This window comes from Mytilus edulis, chromosome 12 (assembly GCF_963676685.1).
Source record: "Mytilus edulis chromosome 12, xbMytEdul2.2, whole genome shotgun sequence".
In the NCBI taxonomy this organism is placed as follows: Eukaryota; Metazoa; Mollusca; class Bivalvia; order Mytilida; family Mytilidae; genus Mytilus; species Mytilus edulis.
This window is the reverse complement of record NC_092355.1, coordinates 34372233-34388855: the sequence shown is the minus strand read 5'-3', so window position 1 is coordinate 34388855 and position 16623 is coordinate 34372233. Positions and strand designations below refer to the sequence as shown.

General features: G+C 31.3%; 2 protein-coding genes across 2 annotated transcripts in view; both read right to left on the bottom strand.

The window, feature by feature from the left end:
• The window catches only part of LOC139498343 (trafficking protein particle complex subunit 9-like), a 302312-nt gene that overhangs the window by 203553 nt on the left and 82136 nt on the right, over window positions 1-16623 (bottom strand). The window lies entirely within an intron of this gene.
• Window positions 1-16623, bottom strand: part of LOC139498347 (tRNA (guanine(10)-N(2))-methyltransferase homolog) — a 28830-nt gene that overhangs the window by 862 nt on the left and 11345 nt on the right. Inside the window, exons 8-12 of the mRNA XM_071286726.1 lie at window positions 15382-15477; window positions 14810-15058; window positions 12925-12997; window positions 2032-2163; window positions 1287-1407 (exon numbers count right to left, since the gene is read on the bottom strand). Coding sequence (XP_071142827.1) covers window positions 1287-1407; window positions 2032-2163; window positions 12925-12997; window positions 14810-15058; window positions 15382-15477 — 671 coding nt within the window. The remainder of the gene's footprint in view (window positions 1-1286; window positions 1408-2031; window positions 2164-12924; window positions 12998-14809; window positions 15059-15381; window positions 15478-16623) is intronic.

Here is a 16623-nt window from a genome sequence, read left to right as displayed (position 1 = left end):
AAGTTCTGCAGCACAATTATTTTGATGCTTTGTTTCTATTGTTTATATGTTAGTGTGTTTAGTGCCTTGTTCTTTTCTTTTGAGTTATAAGCATTGGATTATCTCCCCTTAACCAGAAAAATCTAATTCAAATGTTCCAAGTGGGAGGTTTAGCTACATTGTAGATATCAAACCAGCTACTGATTTTCAGTTTGTTCTTATGTTGTGCTGTTACACCACTGTTCCAGGTTAAGGGCATACGATACAGTTTTGATCCCGTATTTAAAGTTTGATGAAAATTTCCATATAGGCTATTTTTTGCCTGATTAAATTAAATATGTAATAAAAAATATACCTTCATGTGCTACTTTTTGAGTTAAATGTGGTCGACATTTTGTATATTTGCTCAAAATTCAGATTTTGTCCGTATTTTCCCTTTCGAAAGAAAGACATAACTTTTTTGTTTTAAAAGATAAACACAAATTGTTTTTTGTTAAATAATTTGTTATTTCTGTATTTTATAAGTATCCTAAAAATTTATGTATTTTTTATTCAGAAATAACTCATATTTATCAAATGGTCATGAATTGAGAAAAAAACGTCCTTTTTTGCTGTATATTAATCAAAATTAAAAAAAAATTGCACTATTTACAATTTTATAAAATTTGGTCCACATAAACTCCCTGCAAAATGACACAAAATGTCGTATTAAAAAAAAAGGGGTCCATGAACTCGTTTTCAAATTAAATCAGTTTGAATGATAAAAATCAGTCCAAAAATGCATCTTTTCCCGATATGTCACAGTTTGACGTCGCGAAAATAACATTTTACGTTAGCAACGTCATTACCTCCCTTGTAACTGTATTGTATGCCCTTAAGCACTCACAAATATGTTTAACTCTACCATATTCTTTATGTGCCTGTCCCAAATTAGGAGACTGTAGAACAGTGGTTACCATTGGTTTATGTCGGTAATATTTGATATTTGGTTAATTGTTTTGGTGTAAATTAGGCCATTAGTTTTCTTGTTTGAATTGTTTGACATTTTTCAAGGCTTTTTGTAGCAATAAAGTATGGGATTATCGCATTGTTGACTGTGGCCTATAATTGCTGACCACCACATGTGATGTGTTTTGTGTGTAATATAAATTTCAATATTTACCTTTGAATCACTTTAAAAAACGTAAGGCACATGCACCATCTAGATAATACCCTTACTTGAATCCTTGGCATTTAACCATGGTTATGAGTCTTCTATCTAGACACAAGCTCCATAAAAATACTACCTGTAGTACCAGTACACTAACCTTAAATTCTTTGTATTTAACCATTGTTATAAGTCTCCTAGATATTCTAGTTGATAATGTTTGTTCACAATTAGAATCCAGTCTGAGACAGGGGTGTGTAGGCAGGTTTTCTTCTGTATAACTACAAGAGAGTAAACAATTAGACATGTAAGAAATAAATGCATTCTGGGTAATATTTGTTCACAATAAGAATCTAGACTGAGACAAGGGTGTGAAGGTAGGTTTTCTTCTGTATTAAACTACAAGAGAATAAACAATTCTAATTTCTATTTAAACTGTTTAAATTGATAACAATTCTCTGTACTCAAAAAGCATATTGTGGCCCACGTAGTCACAGATTTTCTTTGAATTTTAAATGCTTTTCAGTACTGAAGGGTGAAGATTGCTTTTATTCAGCAATGAGAACTTAAATTAAACATTGAATGAAACATATAAGTACTATTTTTGAACTGTCTCCCTTTGTCCATAATCTTGCACTATCTAGTGTGGGTCTCATTGGGGTTTAAGCGTGACGCTGCATTGCCGATTTTTTGTTAGCGTGACACGCGAAAGTCAAATTGTTTTGCCATTAAAACAGGAAATGAAGTTTAGCAGGACACAGGAAACTACAAAAAAATAAGACTTGCTAACCTACATAGTGTAAGCGAGATAGGGAAATCTGACAAAAGATTAAGTGGGATCTGGGATCAGAACCCCCTAATGAGACCCCCCAAAATGACAAAGTAAATATCTAATGACTATTAACCTTTCTCTGCTAACAGGGAACCAGAAAACAACTCTGCCATTCATGTTCAGGAACCTTGCAGCAAAGTTTAACAAATCTTTAAAGATGTCTGCCATCTGGTATTCAACACGTTGAGGAATGTGTCCATTCTTACTGCAAAAAATAAAGAAGTATCTTTATTTATGTACATATATCACCCCATCATAATTTGGTCATATTGATGACTGGAAAAGTATTTTTTGATAAAAAAAAATGAAAATAGGAAACAGCAGGATTCATATTTAATGTGTTTATGCAAATGTCATACAAGTAAGAGGTTTAGCTAGTTATAAAACCAGGTTTAATCCACCATTTTCTTCATTGGAAAATGCCTGTACCAAGTCAGGAATGTGACAGTTGTTGTCAATTCATTAGATGTGTTTGAGCTTTGCATTCTGCCATTTGATTATAAGGGTCTTTCCTTTTAGAATTTTTCAGTATTTTTGTGATTTAACTTTTTAATCCTTTAAGTTGGTTTAAATATCATTACATTAGTAAACTAGAGGACTGCATGACACAGGGGTAAACTAGGAGTTAGAGGAAAAAATTGTTAAATGAATATTTAACATTATTATGCTCTCTAACCCTTCCTGACTCCCCCAATAGGACAAAATAACGATTTTTTTTACTGAATTCATAACATAATTGTCAACATGATCATTAAAAACACCAAATGAAAATCATGTAAGTACAAATTCTATAAATAAAGTTGAAACTTATCATCGATATCAGGATTTATATTTTATACACCAGTGTAAATTAAGTCTACAATATTTCTCAAATCAAGAAAAGTTAGAAATAACTTTCTTTTTAAATATTTTTATTCTTTTTAAAAAAAGAATGGTCTTTGACTTTCTTTTTTAATATAATCCAAACAAACTGTTATAAAACAGTCTGAACATTTTAAAATTCATGAAAGTTAAGGTGGTACCCAACACTTTCACTAAAATTAATTTGGCCCGTTTCATTTTCATAAAATTTTGTCAAAGTATTTACTTTAAACTTTTAACAAAAATATAAAAATTTCAAAAAGTTTTAACCAACCGTTTTGTTAGAAAAATTACACTGGTTATATAGCAGTTTGACAAACACCTATTTTGATCATTGATAAGCTTAATATTCCTTTTACAACACAACATAATTAAAACTTTTAGCTGAATTTACAGAGTTATCTCCCTGTAGTGTTAGGTACCTTAAAAGGAAAAAAGGTTTAAAAATGTTCCTTTTATCTTTCAATTTATTTAGAGAAAGTAAGGGTATATGCACATTTCCATACATTTAAAATGATTCTACCGTGTCTATTTTCTTACCAGGGATGTGTTGGAAAAACAAATAGTAATCATCTTCTAATCTGGTGTGCAAAATTTAATCCATATTTATTCACTTGCATGAGATTCTCTTTCTTATAATTAGTTTGTGTACTTATTTCGCAAAATCCTGTTTTTTTTCACCACTTGGTATACTTTCTTTATCACTCATTCTAACTTTTTATATCCGATTAATGGCTTTATATATCACACATCACAACTTTTTTACCCCCAGGCCCGTAGCCAGGAATTTCCAATAAAATCACAATTTGAACAAAACGTTGACTTATTTGATTTCAAGGGGGGGGTCATCCAAACCCCCCAAACCCCCTGGCTACGGGTATGACCCCATTCATCTTTTAACCACCACTTTTTTAATCTCTATTTCCCACTTTCCAAAAGCATGCCCATCCCCCTATTAGCTGATATATTTTCATAATAAATACACTGTGTGAAATTAATACCTACTGAGAAATCAAAACTCGTACTGATTTTCTTAAAATGTCATCTTTCTTTTAACTCCCATGCATCAAACAAATGTAAATAAAAGTCCAAATATCTAGCATTTAAATGTTCCTTACTAATTATTCAGACACAATTTGTTTTCATCCAGGAATGTTTGTGATTCACATCACTGAACAATTATATTTGACCTACACTATCTTCCTTAAATGCTGTATATAAATATAGATCAATATGAATTCAGTTGATTTTATTTCAGGGCTTTAAATAACAAATATTCAGGTAAATGTAAAGTACACTTATCTCAGTTACTAGTTCATGTAGTTTGAAAAAAACCCAGTTTATGACATGTTCTAAATATAAGACAACAATCATGACAACGGAAAATAAAAAGATAAAAATAGCTCTGTTGGTTAACACAAGAAATAATTGATATAAATAGATTTGGTTAAGGCAAGCTACCTGTTTACCCTTTTTGTCAATGTAACAACCGGTTGGTTAACGCAAATCCCATAGACATAACACAAAATTGGTAGAGTCCATTTAAATTTGTAGGTAAAACACTGATAATAATGTATAAAATTGGGCTCATATGAAAGAAGTCAGGTCATGCTTGACATCATATACAAGGAGAAATTGGATTTTGATAATGCTTATTTATTTGTGTCTGTTTTAAAAATTAATAAAAAGTCAATAACATATAAGGATTTTAACTGTATGGTAAACCTGGAATTAAATTGAAATCTTTTTAACAGGTAAATAAGTAATAGAAATTAATTTATTTATATTTATCATCATGAGTGCAACATTTAATAAAACATTTTATAATAAAATTAAATTCTGGGGAAATATCAAAACAGTTACATTTTCCACTGATAATGTTCAGGGTAATACAAATTTGTCGGATTTTGAGTTGTATTTTAGTGAAATTGCAGAATTGTAATCAACTTTAATTGAAAATTATGCTAACAACACTTGACTTATAGGACTGCAATAGTGATTTTCACCCAACTGAAATAATTCTGCGCCCTCTTGAGGCCTATAGCCTATCACAGACAACGCGGATATCGGGACAATATAAAGACTAGCTGCCATTATCCATGTTAATTTTTTCATGTATTTATTGAGACACAAGATGTGCATATATCCTCGACCTACAAATAACCTGATTGATAACAACATTTTAAAGACAAATATTACTTGATAAACAAATATATTATTTTGAAATTTTGTTGAAATTTAAACATTATATTTCAAAAGAATAAAAAAATACCAAAAGTTGACTTTGTTAAATTTTTATTAGATATTTCAGTGCTATGCATCAATTCAGAACCAATAGCATTTCATTTAAGTTCAACTGGAGTTTATGTGGAATGATTATTAAAGAAGGGGTCATTATAAATAACCATATTGACAAAATAATTGGAATGCTGCACATGTAAAACCATTTTTATTCGTGCTTGTTGTTTATTAAATTATGATATCTTTAAACTGACATTTTCAAAGCCTGAAAGGACATGAATTTCATAATTAGCATTTACCCTGTGGATTTTTTCCCCTGAAAAATAAAGGCTTTCATGTTCATGGCAAATGTACTTTCTTATGGTACAATTTGGCACTAAGTTTCTACACAGGAGCTTCAGTGGAATATGATTTACTCTAAAATCTACTTCTTGTCTTGCTGGGTTTTGTTATAAATTGTCACTGTTATGGGTTGTAGGTGTAGTGGTTAGAGCATCGGACTACTAACACAAAGGTTTCTGGTTCCATTCCCGTTCCGGGATGAAAATTTCAGGGACTGAATTTTCGGCTCTCCCTTGACACCATTTGCGAGTATGGTCTTGAGGAAACAATGATAGTCCGTCGGAAGGGGATGATAAATGGCTGACCAGTGTTAAGAGAGAGCAATATCTCTTGCACGTTAAAGAAACCCTTGTAGATTTCGAAAAAGAGTAGGCTAATGCCGCTACAAGGCAGCACTCGCACCCGCAAAGTGGAAAGGGATTAATATAAGTTGCAAAACTTGTTTCCCAATCCACTATAAATAAATATGTTTAAACTATGTTTTGAACAAGAAAAAAGGATTATTACCAAAATAAAAATCACAAATTTTAGAAAGACCATCACATTGCCATCTATAGACTATGATTAAATACTCAAATCTATGTACTGCCATTAATTTCACAAAAAGTTTTAAGAGAAAAACAATTGTGATGGTAGAAACTTTTTTCAATCAATTCTAAAGAAAATGCAACCACCCAGAATTTACTAATTAGGTTGCCTCCCAGCCCCTCAATGTGTTTAAATATGGTTCAGCCCTAATCATGCAATTTTGGATTTTACAAATTTAGAGTAAAACCATCAGAGCATCCTTCATACTTATGATACATGCACATCATTGAGTACAACAGACTCAAAATAGAAATTGTTGACATATTTTTATATTGTAAAGTCGCTAGAACACTTCCTATTGACCTTTATATATAATCTTCAAAGTGTAGTAATAATGAGATATTTAATACAATGTTGATTTGAGGTCACATCAATTTTTCTAACATTCAATTTAGGGCTCAATCAGGGATTAAAAAGAAGTTTTCATTATGTGTTAACATTTTTACAACTAAAATGTCAGCTGTAGCATAAAAACAATCTCAGATTCATATCAGAAAAATACCAACTTTTTGTATGTATTAGACATGAAACTTGTAGTTTTTACCACGTAAACACAGGCCATTTTCTAACACTGACCTTACATTGTATAGATACTTTTCTCTAATTCTATGGAAATTTATCCTTTTCCGAACCCATTGTATAAAAAATTTAATCAACGTGTGATTGCCGGTGATCTCAAAAGATCATTGGATAATTTTAAGGGTCATAACCTTTTTAGCTAACTGGATGAATCAAAATATGCTAACAGGTGTTAATGAAATTGACAACTTCGTGCAATGTGAAAGGCACTCGAAGGGGATTTTCGTTTAACAAAAAGAGAAAATTTATTTTTTAATCATTAGAGAAACAGATTCTTACATAGTTACTCGTGGATTATCGGATTCATCTAATCTCGATAGTTAAATTGTAAATTTTAAAGTCCTCACCGAGGCTCGGACTTTAAAATTGATAATTTAACTATCTCGATTGGATAAATCCGATAATCCACTGGTATCAATGTAAGAATCTATATGCATAAGTGCCATCTTAATCATGAATTTCAGATCATCACCAAATCAAAAGCGCTATGATGAATTATAATTAAGTCATTCAGGCGTATAAATTTTTAATATTCATAAAATTTGAAATACAGTTTCAATATTAACATGCTTTATATCTATTGGGTTTAATTTAAGATGTATTTCTAGCTGGTACTATATATGTCCTCCTAAAAAAGCTTAGTCTAATGTATGAATTTTGTTCTCATTTAGTGTATATATTTTATTAAAATTGAATTAGATGATAGTCAGGAAGGCTAAGCAAAATAAATTTGGTGGGTTTAATTTATTTTGTTAAGTCATACCCCCCCCACACACACACACTTTAAATCTCCATCAGTGGACTTGCAAAAGTATATGAAGAACATATATGATAACTTTGCAAGTTGGTTTGTAAAATCTGTCGTATACACATGATTTAATCTATTATGAAAAATAAAACTTAATTCATATAGGATACTTCTTCATTATTTCCCCTTTGACCCCGATATTGACATGTGTACCCAAATTTTATGCTAAATGTAATATTAATATCCATTCAGGAGGAGTACATGCTAATGTGATATGAATATGAACCCTGCTTTGTACATGACCAATACACTGAGATATATATTTGGCTGATCACTTTATCTTGAATTATACATAATGAATACATTTTTGAAAACCCCTTATCTTCTATTTTCATCAAGTAAAAATGGATATGCAGGTGTTGAAAGGTATAGAGTTATTGTTCCTTTAACCCAAAAAAAAAGGAAGATATGCAGTTTAAACACACAAAAAAAAACATTGCGTACGTCAATAAAAGGTTGATTATAAATCTCCAGTTATGAGACCCAAATTCCAGCTGAAAATTTCCAAATCTCCAGTTGTGGCTTGACAACTCTGTCACATGTCTGTATATTTTAATATAATTATGAGACCCAAAGTCCAGCTGAAAATTTCCAAATCTCCAGTTGTGGCTTGACAACTCTGTCACATGTCTGTATATTTTGATATAATAATTCACAAGGTAACAATCCACAGGAAACATGTTCCCCTTCTTAGAAATATTTATCAAACTCTGTCATAGACAAAATGCTGATTTTGCTCTTACTTCTTATTACTGTATGTTGATCGAACCCAGTGTTACCCATCACCTGTTGCATGCTAACAATTTCTAAAATTTCAAATGTATGCCAGCTAAGGTCAGAGTTTAAATTGGAACCCTCTTGGAAATAGCATTTTGTATATATTCAACATATAACTGATGTAGTTAGATAGATCTTTGAATATTATTTTTATCTGTTTAAATATTGATTTTGTTATTATTAAATTAAAAAAAAGCTAAATACTATTGTTGTATACATATGCACATTTGGGGTTCTACAATCTGTTGCTACTTATATTTTGACATTGCACAAGGTCATGATTTCTCTGACTGTAAATTACATCAATGCATTATATCCTTTGAATGCTAAAGGTGTGTACAGATTGATACATTTGACTTAAGGATGTACTTAGGTGAAATTTAAAAAATCAAGAAATTAAAATTGATACTACATTTTGAAAGAGCACTGGTTAAGGAACAAAATAAGCTAAAAATATTGATAGGTCATGGACCTCGTTTTCGAGATATTGGAGTTTAAAAAAAAAGTTGGTAAAGGCTGACTTGGACTTTTACCTTACATTTGCATTAGTATTATTTGGGTCTCAAATTGAAAGAACAAAAATTAAAAAATTGCTCAAATTTTGGAAAATGGCCTTTCAGAGCTATTGAAGTATTTTATACAAAGAAAAATGGGTGTTATGGGGCAAAAAATTTAACCCAGAACTGATGGAAAAATACCAAGGAGTCCAAACATTTGACACCAATTTCCAAAACCTCACCTAAGTACATCCCAGTGTTCTCCCCAGAAATTTTGAATAGCATCACATTTTGCGTAAATAAAAATAACTGTATTTTTTTTTAATTTCGTTTGTCGTGTCACGTTGATGCTCTATTTCCTTAATATGTTTTAGTTTATATTGTTCAATTCATAACTGAGAATACAATTAAACTATAACCACAAAAACAGTTGTTTCAGTTTATGTTTTCTTTATTCATTTATAGTTACAGAATTATTGTTTTCCTCTTGTGCCAAATAAAAATAAATATGTGGTTTCAGTTACCCAACAATAAGTCAAATGAATGAATGGTTCATTATAGATCAACCTGTATATAATCTTGTACACAAAATTAACTATTTTTTATAGTATATCAAGTAAAGTTAAAGTAGCAAAAGTAGCAAAAAAAAAATCAATTTAAAAACTTTTTTTATCATGTTTATGAAATTTATGTTCCAGTTGTTTTTTATTTTTACATTAAAATGATATGTATTTTTAACAAAGTTATCTAACAAATAGTCTGTTAATGCATAGTTTTCTCTCTTGGTATATTTTTTCTGTCTACTGTCCATCTGTTGTCATTATCGTGAAAATGCGGATTTTTGTCATATCTGGTCCGGTTCCGATCCGTAGTTTACACAAAAATGTGCAATGGCGGCCGTAGAAAAAATTACGAAAATGAGTCCGAAAATAAACATTGTTTGACAAGAGATTGTGAATGAATAAGACGCTTTTAATACATTAAATGGATTAAACATAAACTTCAGCCAATTATGATAACTTTTTAAAGAAGTATTAAACTTATTTTAGCTTTAAACCAAAATTCTCGCTCTCGTATTACCGGAAGAGAAAGAATGTAATTTTTGGAGAGTTGCACAAATAAACGACCTTTTTAAAAAAAAATTAAAATCATTTCAATCTTTGAAGTTTCGTAATACAAAACGTAGATTTTGAATTGTTTTGTGATTGCATTTTTGCATGTCGAAATTGGTTATTGCAGACACGTGGTATTTGTCATGTCACAAGTGTCAGCTTGGGATATTCGCATCCAAACAGTTATCACCCTGAGGGCAATTAACACCTAGCTATTTAATCTCTTAATTGCCTTTAGTGTCCGACTTAAAGGGATTACAATTAAAGGTATTATAATTTTTATGATCATAATCGATAATAGATGAAAGTTCAAAATTGAGGACAAGTAAAATAGCATCTTCAAAATAATTATAGCGTCGCGGGAATAATTATAGCGTCGCAGGAATTATTATAGCATCACGGTGAAAAAATATAGCATCGCGGTACTGCGACGCTAAAACGGCCTGGGGAGAACACTGCATCCTTAGCTAAGCACATGATTTTTTGTTAGTTCTTGGCTAACTGGAAGTTTTTTAAGCTAGAATTGTTCTTAATGTTTGTGTAAGAGTTTTTTATGTGCTTTATATAATGCATATCAAGCTGATGAGTTAAGGAGGCTCACGAGTACAAAAATTTCAGCCAAATTTAATACATTTTTTTTTTCATTGCAAATTTTATTTTTTACAATATGAGTTGTTACTTTATAATATGGTACAAAAAACAAACCCCAAAATCGATTCATTTTCACACAGATAACTTTAACATGTTTAAAAGATATAGGAAGATGTGGTGTGAGTGCCAATGAGACAACTCTTCATCCAAATAACAATTTATACACCTAACAAAAACCTATAAAGGGCCCCAAAATTACTAGTATAAAACCATTCAAACGGGAAAACTAACGGTTAAAAAAGCTCCAAATTATCTCCCTTTGATGTGAAAATTCCATCTTGTTGCATTTAAATTTAAATACATGTATCTTTTTTAACTCGTCGGTGACCCATATTTTTTTTGTTATTTTTTTTTTCAAATAAACTGTACTTAAACTAAGCAATTGTAAAATTAATGAGATTTTTGTAATTTAGTTTATTTATTTCTATATTACCTCTTTTTCTCCTATTAGTTCAACAGAAAAAAAGTACCATAACAAAAATGCATGCTTCTTTTGAAGACAGATTGTGAGTTCAAATGAACTGTGACCCCATTTTTTTTTACTTTATATTTAGCATATATGATAAAGTTTATTTATAGAAAAAAATAGCGAAAATCCTATATTTAAAAAAAAATGGTTTATACCCTCAAGTACCCTTTTCATTTTAAATGCTGAAGCAAATAAGATATACAACAACAAATGACAACACTGAATTACAGTTATCTAACTTGGGACAGGCACATACAGCATATTATTTTGGTCTAATGATTTGTTAATATGTCATACTGTTACATTAAATATAGAATAAAGGACTTTTTGTTTTTGATACTGACTTTATCACAGTAAAATATCAGGTGAGCCCGAAGGGCGAGCCTGATATTTTCTGTGATAAAGTCAGTATCAAAAACAAAAAGTCCTTTATTCTGTTTATCGGTAATTTAAAAAAAATTAAAATTACTACTATAATAGAGAAAATAACAAACGAACTTCTTTTTCGCGTCGAATCACGGCGAATCACACTTGACGTCACAGGCTGCATTACGTCATTTGAAATTTTGCCACAGTGCAGTAAACATGGCGTTCTCTTGCACAAAGTATTGAAAAGGAATGATTGCATGTGTTTCATTAATATTCTGCTTTGAACATGACTCTAACAATGGCAAATATAATGGTAGCATACCGGTAAGTCAGACTTCTTTATTTTTTACAAAACATCAACATAGAGGGGGATAGGAGGGTCCTGATCCCGAAATCCCGGGTTTAAAAACACGAAATCACGAGGTCCCGAATTTAAATCACAGGAGTTTGAAATCCTATCAATAAGGGGTTTAAAATATACCCAAGTTGACTATCACAGTAGAGCTTCTCTCAAAGAGTTGGAAATCCTATCAATAAGGGGTTAAAAATATACCAAAGTCGACTATCACAGTAGAGCTTCTCTCGAAGAGAGCTCTTCGAGAGAAGCTCCACTGTGATAGTGACTTTGGTATATCAAACTCCTGTGATTTAAATAGAGTATATCCCGATATCTCAAAATCACGAGCTTAAAGACACCCGATCCCGGAGTCCCGATTAAGGTCCTATCCCCCCTCGAGCATAGTAAGTCAGAACATTAGAATGATACGATATGAATCGGCAGATTTTTCATCGATTATCATTTTTAAGTTCAACGACGTTAAGTTATAATTATATTTGACTTAAAGCTGACTGTAATTTGTAAATTATCTGAACAAGCTCATTTCTTGTCTACTTCATAATTATTTCAAACATTTAATAGATGGTGCCCCGGTTACCCCCTTTCTAAAATTTATCCTAGATCCGCATATGAATAAGTTCACTTTTTTGTTCTTCGTTCTATGAATATCTGTCTTTAAATTGACAATGAAACCACATCTTTTAAAATTGTATATGATGGTCCCACAAAACTGTCGAAAATGCATAAATTTAATTTTTTAGCTTCTCTCATGCGATAGCGGTACCTTTTTGGTCACTATTTATGTGTTGCGTTAAATATGAATTGTAACACTTTATAGTGACTGAACAGGTAAAACAAATACTTCTCAAGAAACAGAAAAAGAATCTACTTGGAACGGCACCAGGCTATGTATCATGGTATTAGTATTGTATGGATAAAAACTCGGATTGGAACACCATGGACCATGCGTTAGTTTTACTTCATATATCAATTATAGATAACGGATTTTTTTTTAAGTCTGTCGGCTTTTTCATGCATTTTCTGTTCACATTTTCACAACAAAAAAGGCTAAACTAACTTTGTGAAAGTTAAAATCAATGTGAAGTGTTTCATTCGCCAAAAATCTCGTGCGTTTCTGCGATAAAAATCACGCGCAATTTTGTGAATGAAGGGGGAAAGTAGATCCTTACGCGTTGCATTCGCGCATGTCATTTGCGTACTAACCCAATAATTTTTATATCACGGCCAGTCCACTGATACTGACATTATCAGCGAGTACACATCAAAGGAAAAATGTACAAATTACCGATAAAAAATCTTATAAACAATACTCACACATCATCTGTAACTAAACAATCATCTTTTTCTGTGCCGATTCTTTTGGCTCCCTCTCTTATACCATAGGGAGCTGAAAGTTGAAATTATCAAAGTCAACAGAATTTTAGAAAATGATTGTTACCTTTTCAAAAAAAAAAAAGAGAGCACTGATATGCTAAATACAACAAAATTTAAAATTATACTATCTTTATGTCAAATACAGTATTTTGACAAAAAGGGAATGATCCACTCAAAAAATGCTTTCAAAATTTGAAAAAGCAAATTTTTTTTATTTTATGCTACACCTACAGTTGGGTGCAGACCAAGCATTACATGTAAACGGGCCTAAAAAGTTGACGCGGCGTTTACTCGCATGCAATTCATGTAAATGCCGCGTTAACTACGAAATTTTAGTAGACATAAATAGTAAACGGGCGTTTACTTTCGCGTTAACGCGAAAACCGCGTGTCTTCTAATTTTGTAAAGAGTAAACGGGCGTTTACTTTCTCGTTTCTTCGCGTTAACGCGAAAAAGGCGTATCTTCTATTTTTGTAAAAAAAGTAAACGCCCGTTTACTGTTTGTAGTAAACGCGCGTTAACGTAGATTGTACTCGTATCCTTGATACACTGACCTAATATATCACATGATAAGGTACATCAAAATATCCATCTGTCCATTTTCGATCAACATATTGACGATTGCATTTAATGAAATGACACTTCTTTAATTAATTTCTTGAAATTTTTTTTTTTTAAATATGCCAGTTTAATTGTGAGTCGATATTTGTACATGTAAATTTTGAACAGAAAAATAGAAAATCCGCTGTTGAAAGTTTTTGGAACTGACTTTTTTTGCAATTAATAAATGTTTATATTTCTAATAAAAAGTATTTTTGATTGTTAAGGTTCAAAACACATATACGTAAAATATTAAGTCATTTCAACAACGTAAATAAATGTACAAATGCATCCGACAATTATTTTATAATATACACAATTAGTTAACGCAAAAAGTAAACGCGCGTTTACTCTCAAGTGCATGTAAAAATACAATTAAGAAATCTGTAGTAAACGCCCGTTTACTTTTACGTGCACGTAAAATTAAACTAGTGAAATCTGAAGTAAACGGCCATTTACTACTGACTAAACGGACACAGAGTAAACGCGCGTTTACTCGAGTAGACATTATAAATTTCCATTTTGACCACGTTAACGTAAATGAAGTAAACGCGAAATTTAAAGTCAACTAACGAAATATGTGCACGCCGTGTTAACTTGCGTTTACTTTATGTAATGCTTGGTCTGCACCCAACTGTATCCTAGCCTGCAGTCACATTTTCTGGAAAAATACAAACATTGCAAAATATCTCAAAGTCAATGTACATGTATGCTAAATCAATTAGACTATAAGAAATTGATCATTATTCATATTACCGTACTCTTTTTATGTACAGAATATACCTTTCAAATAACAAAAGCAAAGCCATTTATAGAACATTTAGAATGCAATATTTTACTGTAGACAAGTGCTGTGATGTCATTTGGTCTCTAGTAGAGAGTTGTCTCATTGGCAATTATACCACATCTTCTTATTGTTATATTTAAGCTGGCTTTTTGACATGTGAACTTATAATCTTTTTTCCTAATTATAAATGATACAAACACAGACTAAAATAATATTAAAAAAAAATATGCATTTAAGTTCTGAAATTGTTTTCTTACATAAACATGATAAAGGTTTGAAGTATTAAACAGATACATGTATAAAAATTGTTCACTGTAAAATGAACAGCAATGGAATTTATAGGTTTTTCAAGATATATGCATGTTTTTCGACTACAAAACCCAAAAAGTGATAACTTAAAAGCAAATGCATGCTTAAATATATTCCAATAAAACTTACGATCAGTAATAATAGCATCATACATTGGCTGACATCGCCACATTTTATGTTTTGATGAGTCTGCTACAAGTATGTCTAAATAATGATGACCTAAGCCATACTGAGAGAGGTTCCTATGGATACTCTCGTCTGCTAATCTCTCTTTCTGGTTGTGTCTGCTTGGTCTTGCCTTGGCATGTAAAAGTAAATAGTCAATATCTGTTCCCATGACATACCCACCATGATGAGCACAGGCAACCAATAAACTTCCTGTTTAAAAATAACATGGTGTAAGCTTTATTCTGTTTAAGTTTGAACAATTTCGTCAGTTTGTTGATTATTACCTGATCAAAATTATTTCATTAACTTTTCCATTTAATTACACTCAATTTTACCATAGATTGTTACAACTGAAGATATACGACTCTTAACTACCTCTGTGTTATCATGTCAGTACTTTTTCATGGAAAGGGATGAGGCTGGAAGGGGTCACAGACAGTCATGCCAAAGTCCTAGAAAAATATATGCTGAATCCTAAATTCAGGGAAAATAAAGCATTTTTTCCAAACATCCCCATACCAATTCATACATACCAGTTCCTACAAATGGATCAAATACAACACTATTCTGTTTCACCTGTGCTAAGTTTGACATGATTAGTGATAATCCAGCATCCATACTTGTGTTACCTATAAAATAAAATATTTTAAGATAAATTAGATAACCAATTACCTTGCATTGCATTCCAAATGATTAAAAAAAATTATAGGGACTAGAATATATATACTAAATATATTCATAATATATAATAAATTGTAGATCATTCACTGCATCAGTAGCACGGGGGGGTCTCTCCCTATATAAAGGTATATACATATGTGCCGCTGGAATGGGTCCCTTTTTTGATCCGTCAAATATATCAATGGGGTGCAATTTTACCGAGGAAATATATCAATAGGTAGTAATTGACCGATTGTGATATATCAATGGGTGATAAATATATGAATGGGTTATGATTTCGCTGTGAAATATATGTATAGGTAGGGATTTCACAATTCTTCAATATGTGAATGGGGGGTGTTTTTAAAATCCCAGCTGCACACCTGTACCCAAAATCCCATGTTGAGACCCCCCCGTGATCAGTAGCCTGTCAACACAGGGGTTGTGAGTTTGAATATAAACAAAGAAGATGTGGTATGCTAGATAATGAGACAACAGAGCAAATGACGCAGCATTTAACAACTAAAGGTCAATGTACATCCTTCAATAATGAGCAAAGCCCATACTGCATAGTCAGCTATAACACTGCATGTAGTATGTAAGATAGATTTTGATCTTTTTTACTTTGATTGCCAGTTTTCCTGTCTAAGGTAGTGTCTCTAATAGCACTTTTGCTTCTTGAAACTATTGAATAAGGCCTTGATGATTTAGCATAGTTCTGGAAGTGACAGCAAAAATTTTTGTGACATTGGAAATTTTCGTGAGAGTTTGTTTTCACTGATTCAGGAATAATATGAAATCCTGAATGTACTTCTTCACATAAATTTGATCATTAAGGAAAATAAGTGTCAGGAAAAATAAAAAACACGAAGATATTACTTGGATGTTTGAAATTAGAAATCATGAAATTTAAATACTACGAAAAATAAACCATTTAACAGGTTTAATAGTAATCTGCAAGCTAGAAAAACTGCTAGAAAATCAAAAAGTGTATATTAAAATTATTTTTTGGCATGCAGGCTAATTTATTTCTTGTTTATGCTGGTGCATTTGTAAATAAAATTCATTTTCTTTTTTTTTAAACCCCATATATTGGTTAAATGAAAGAGAGACAA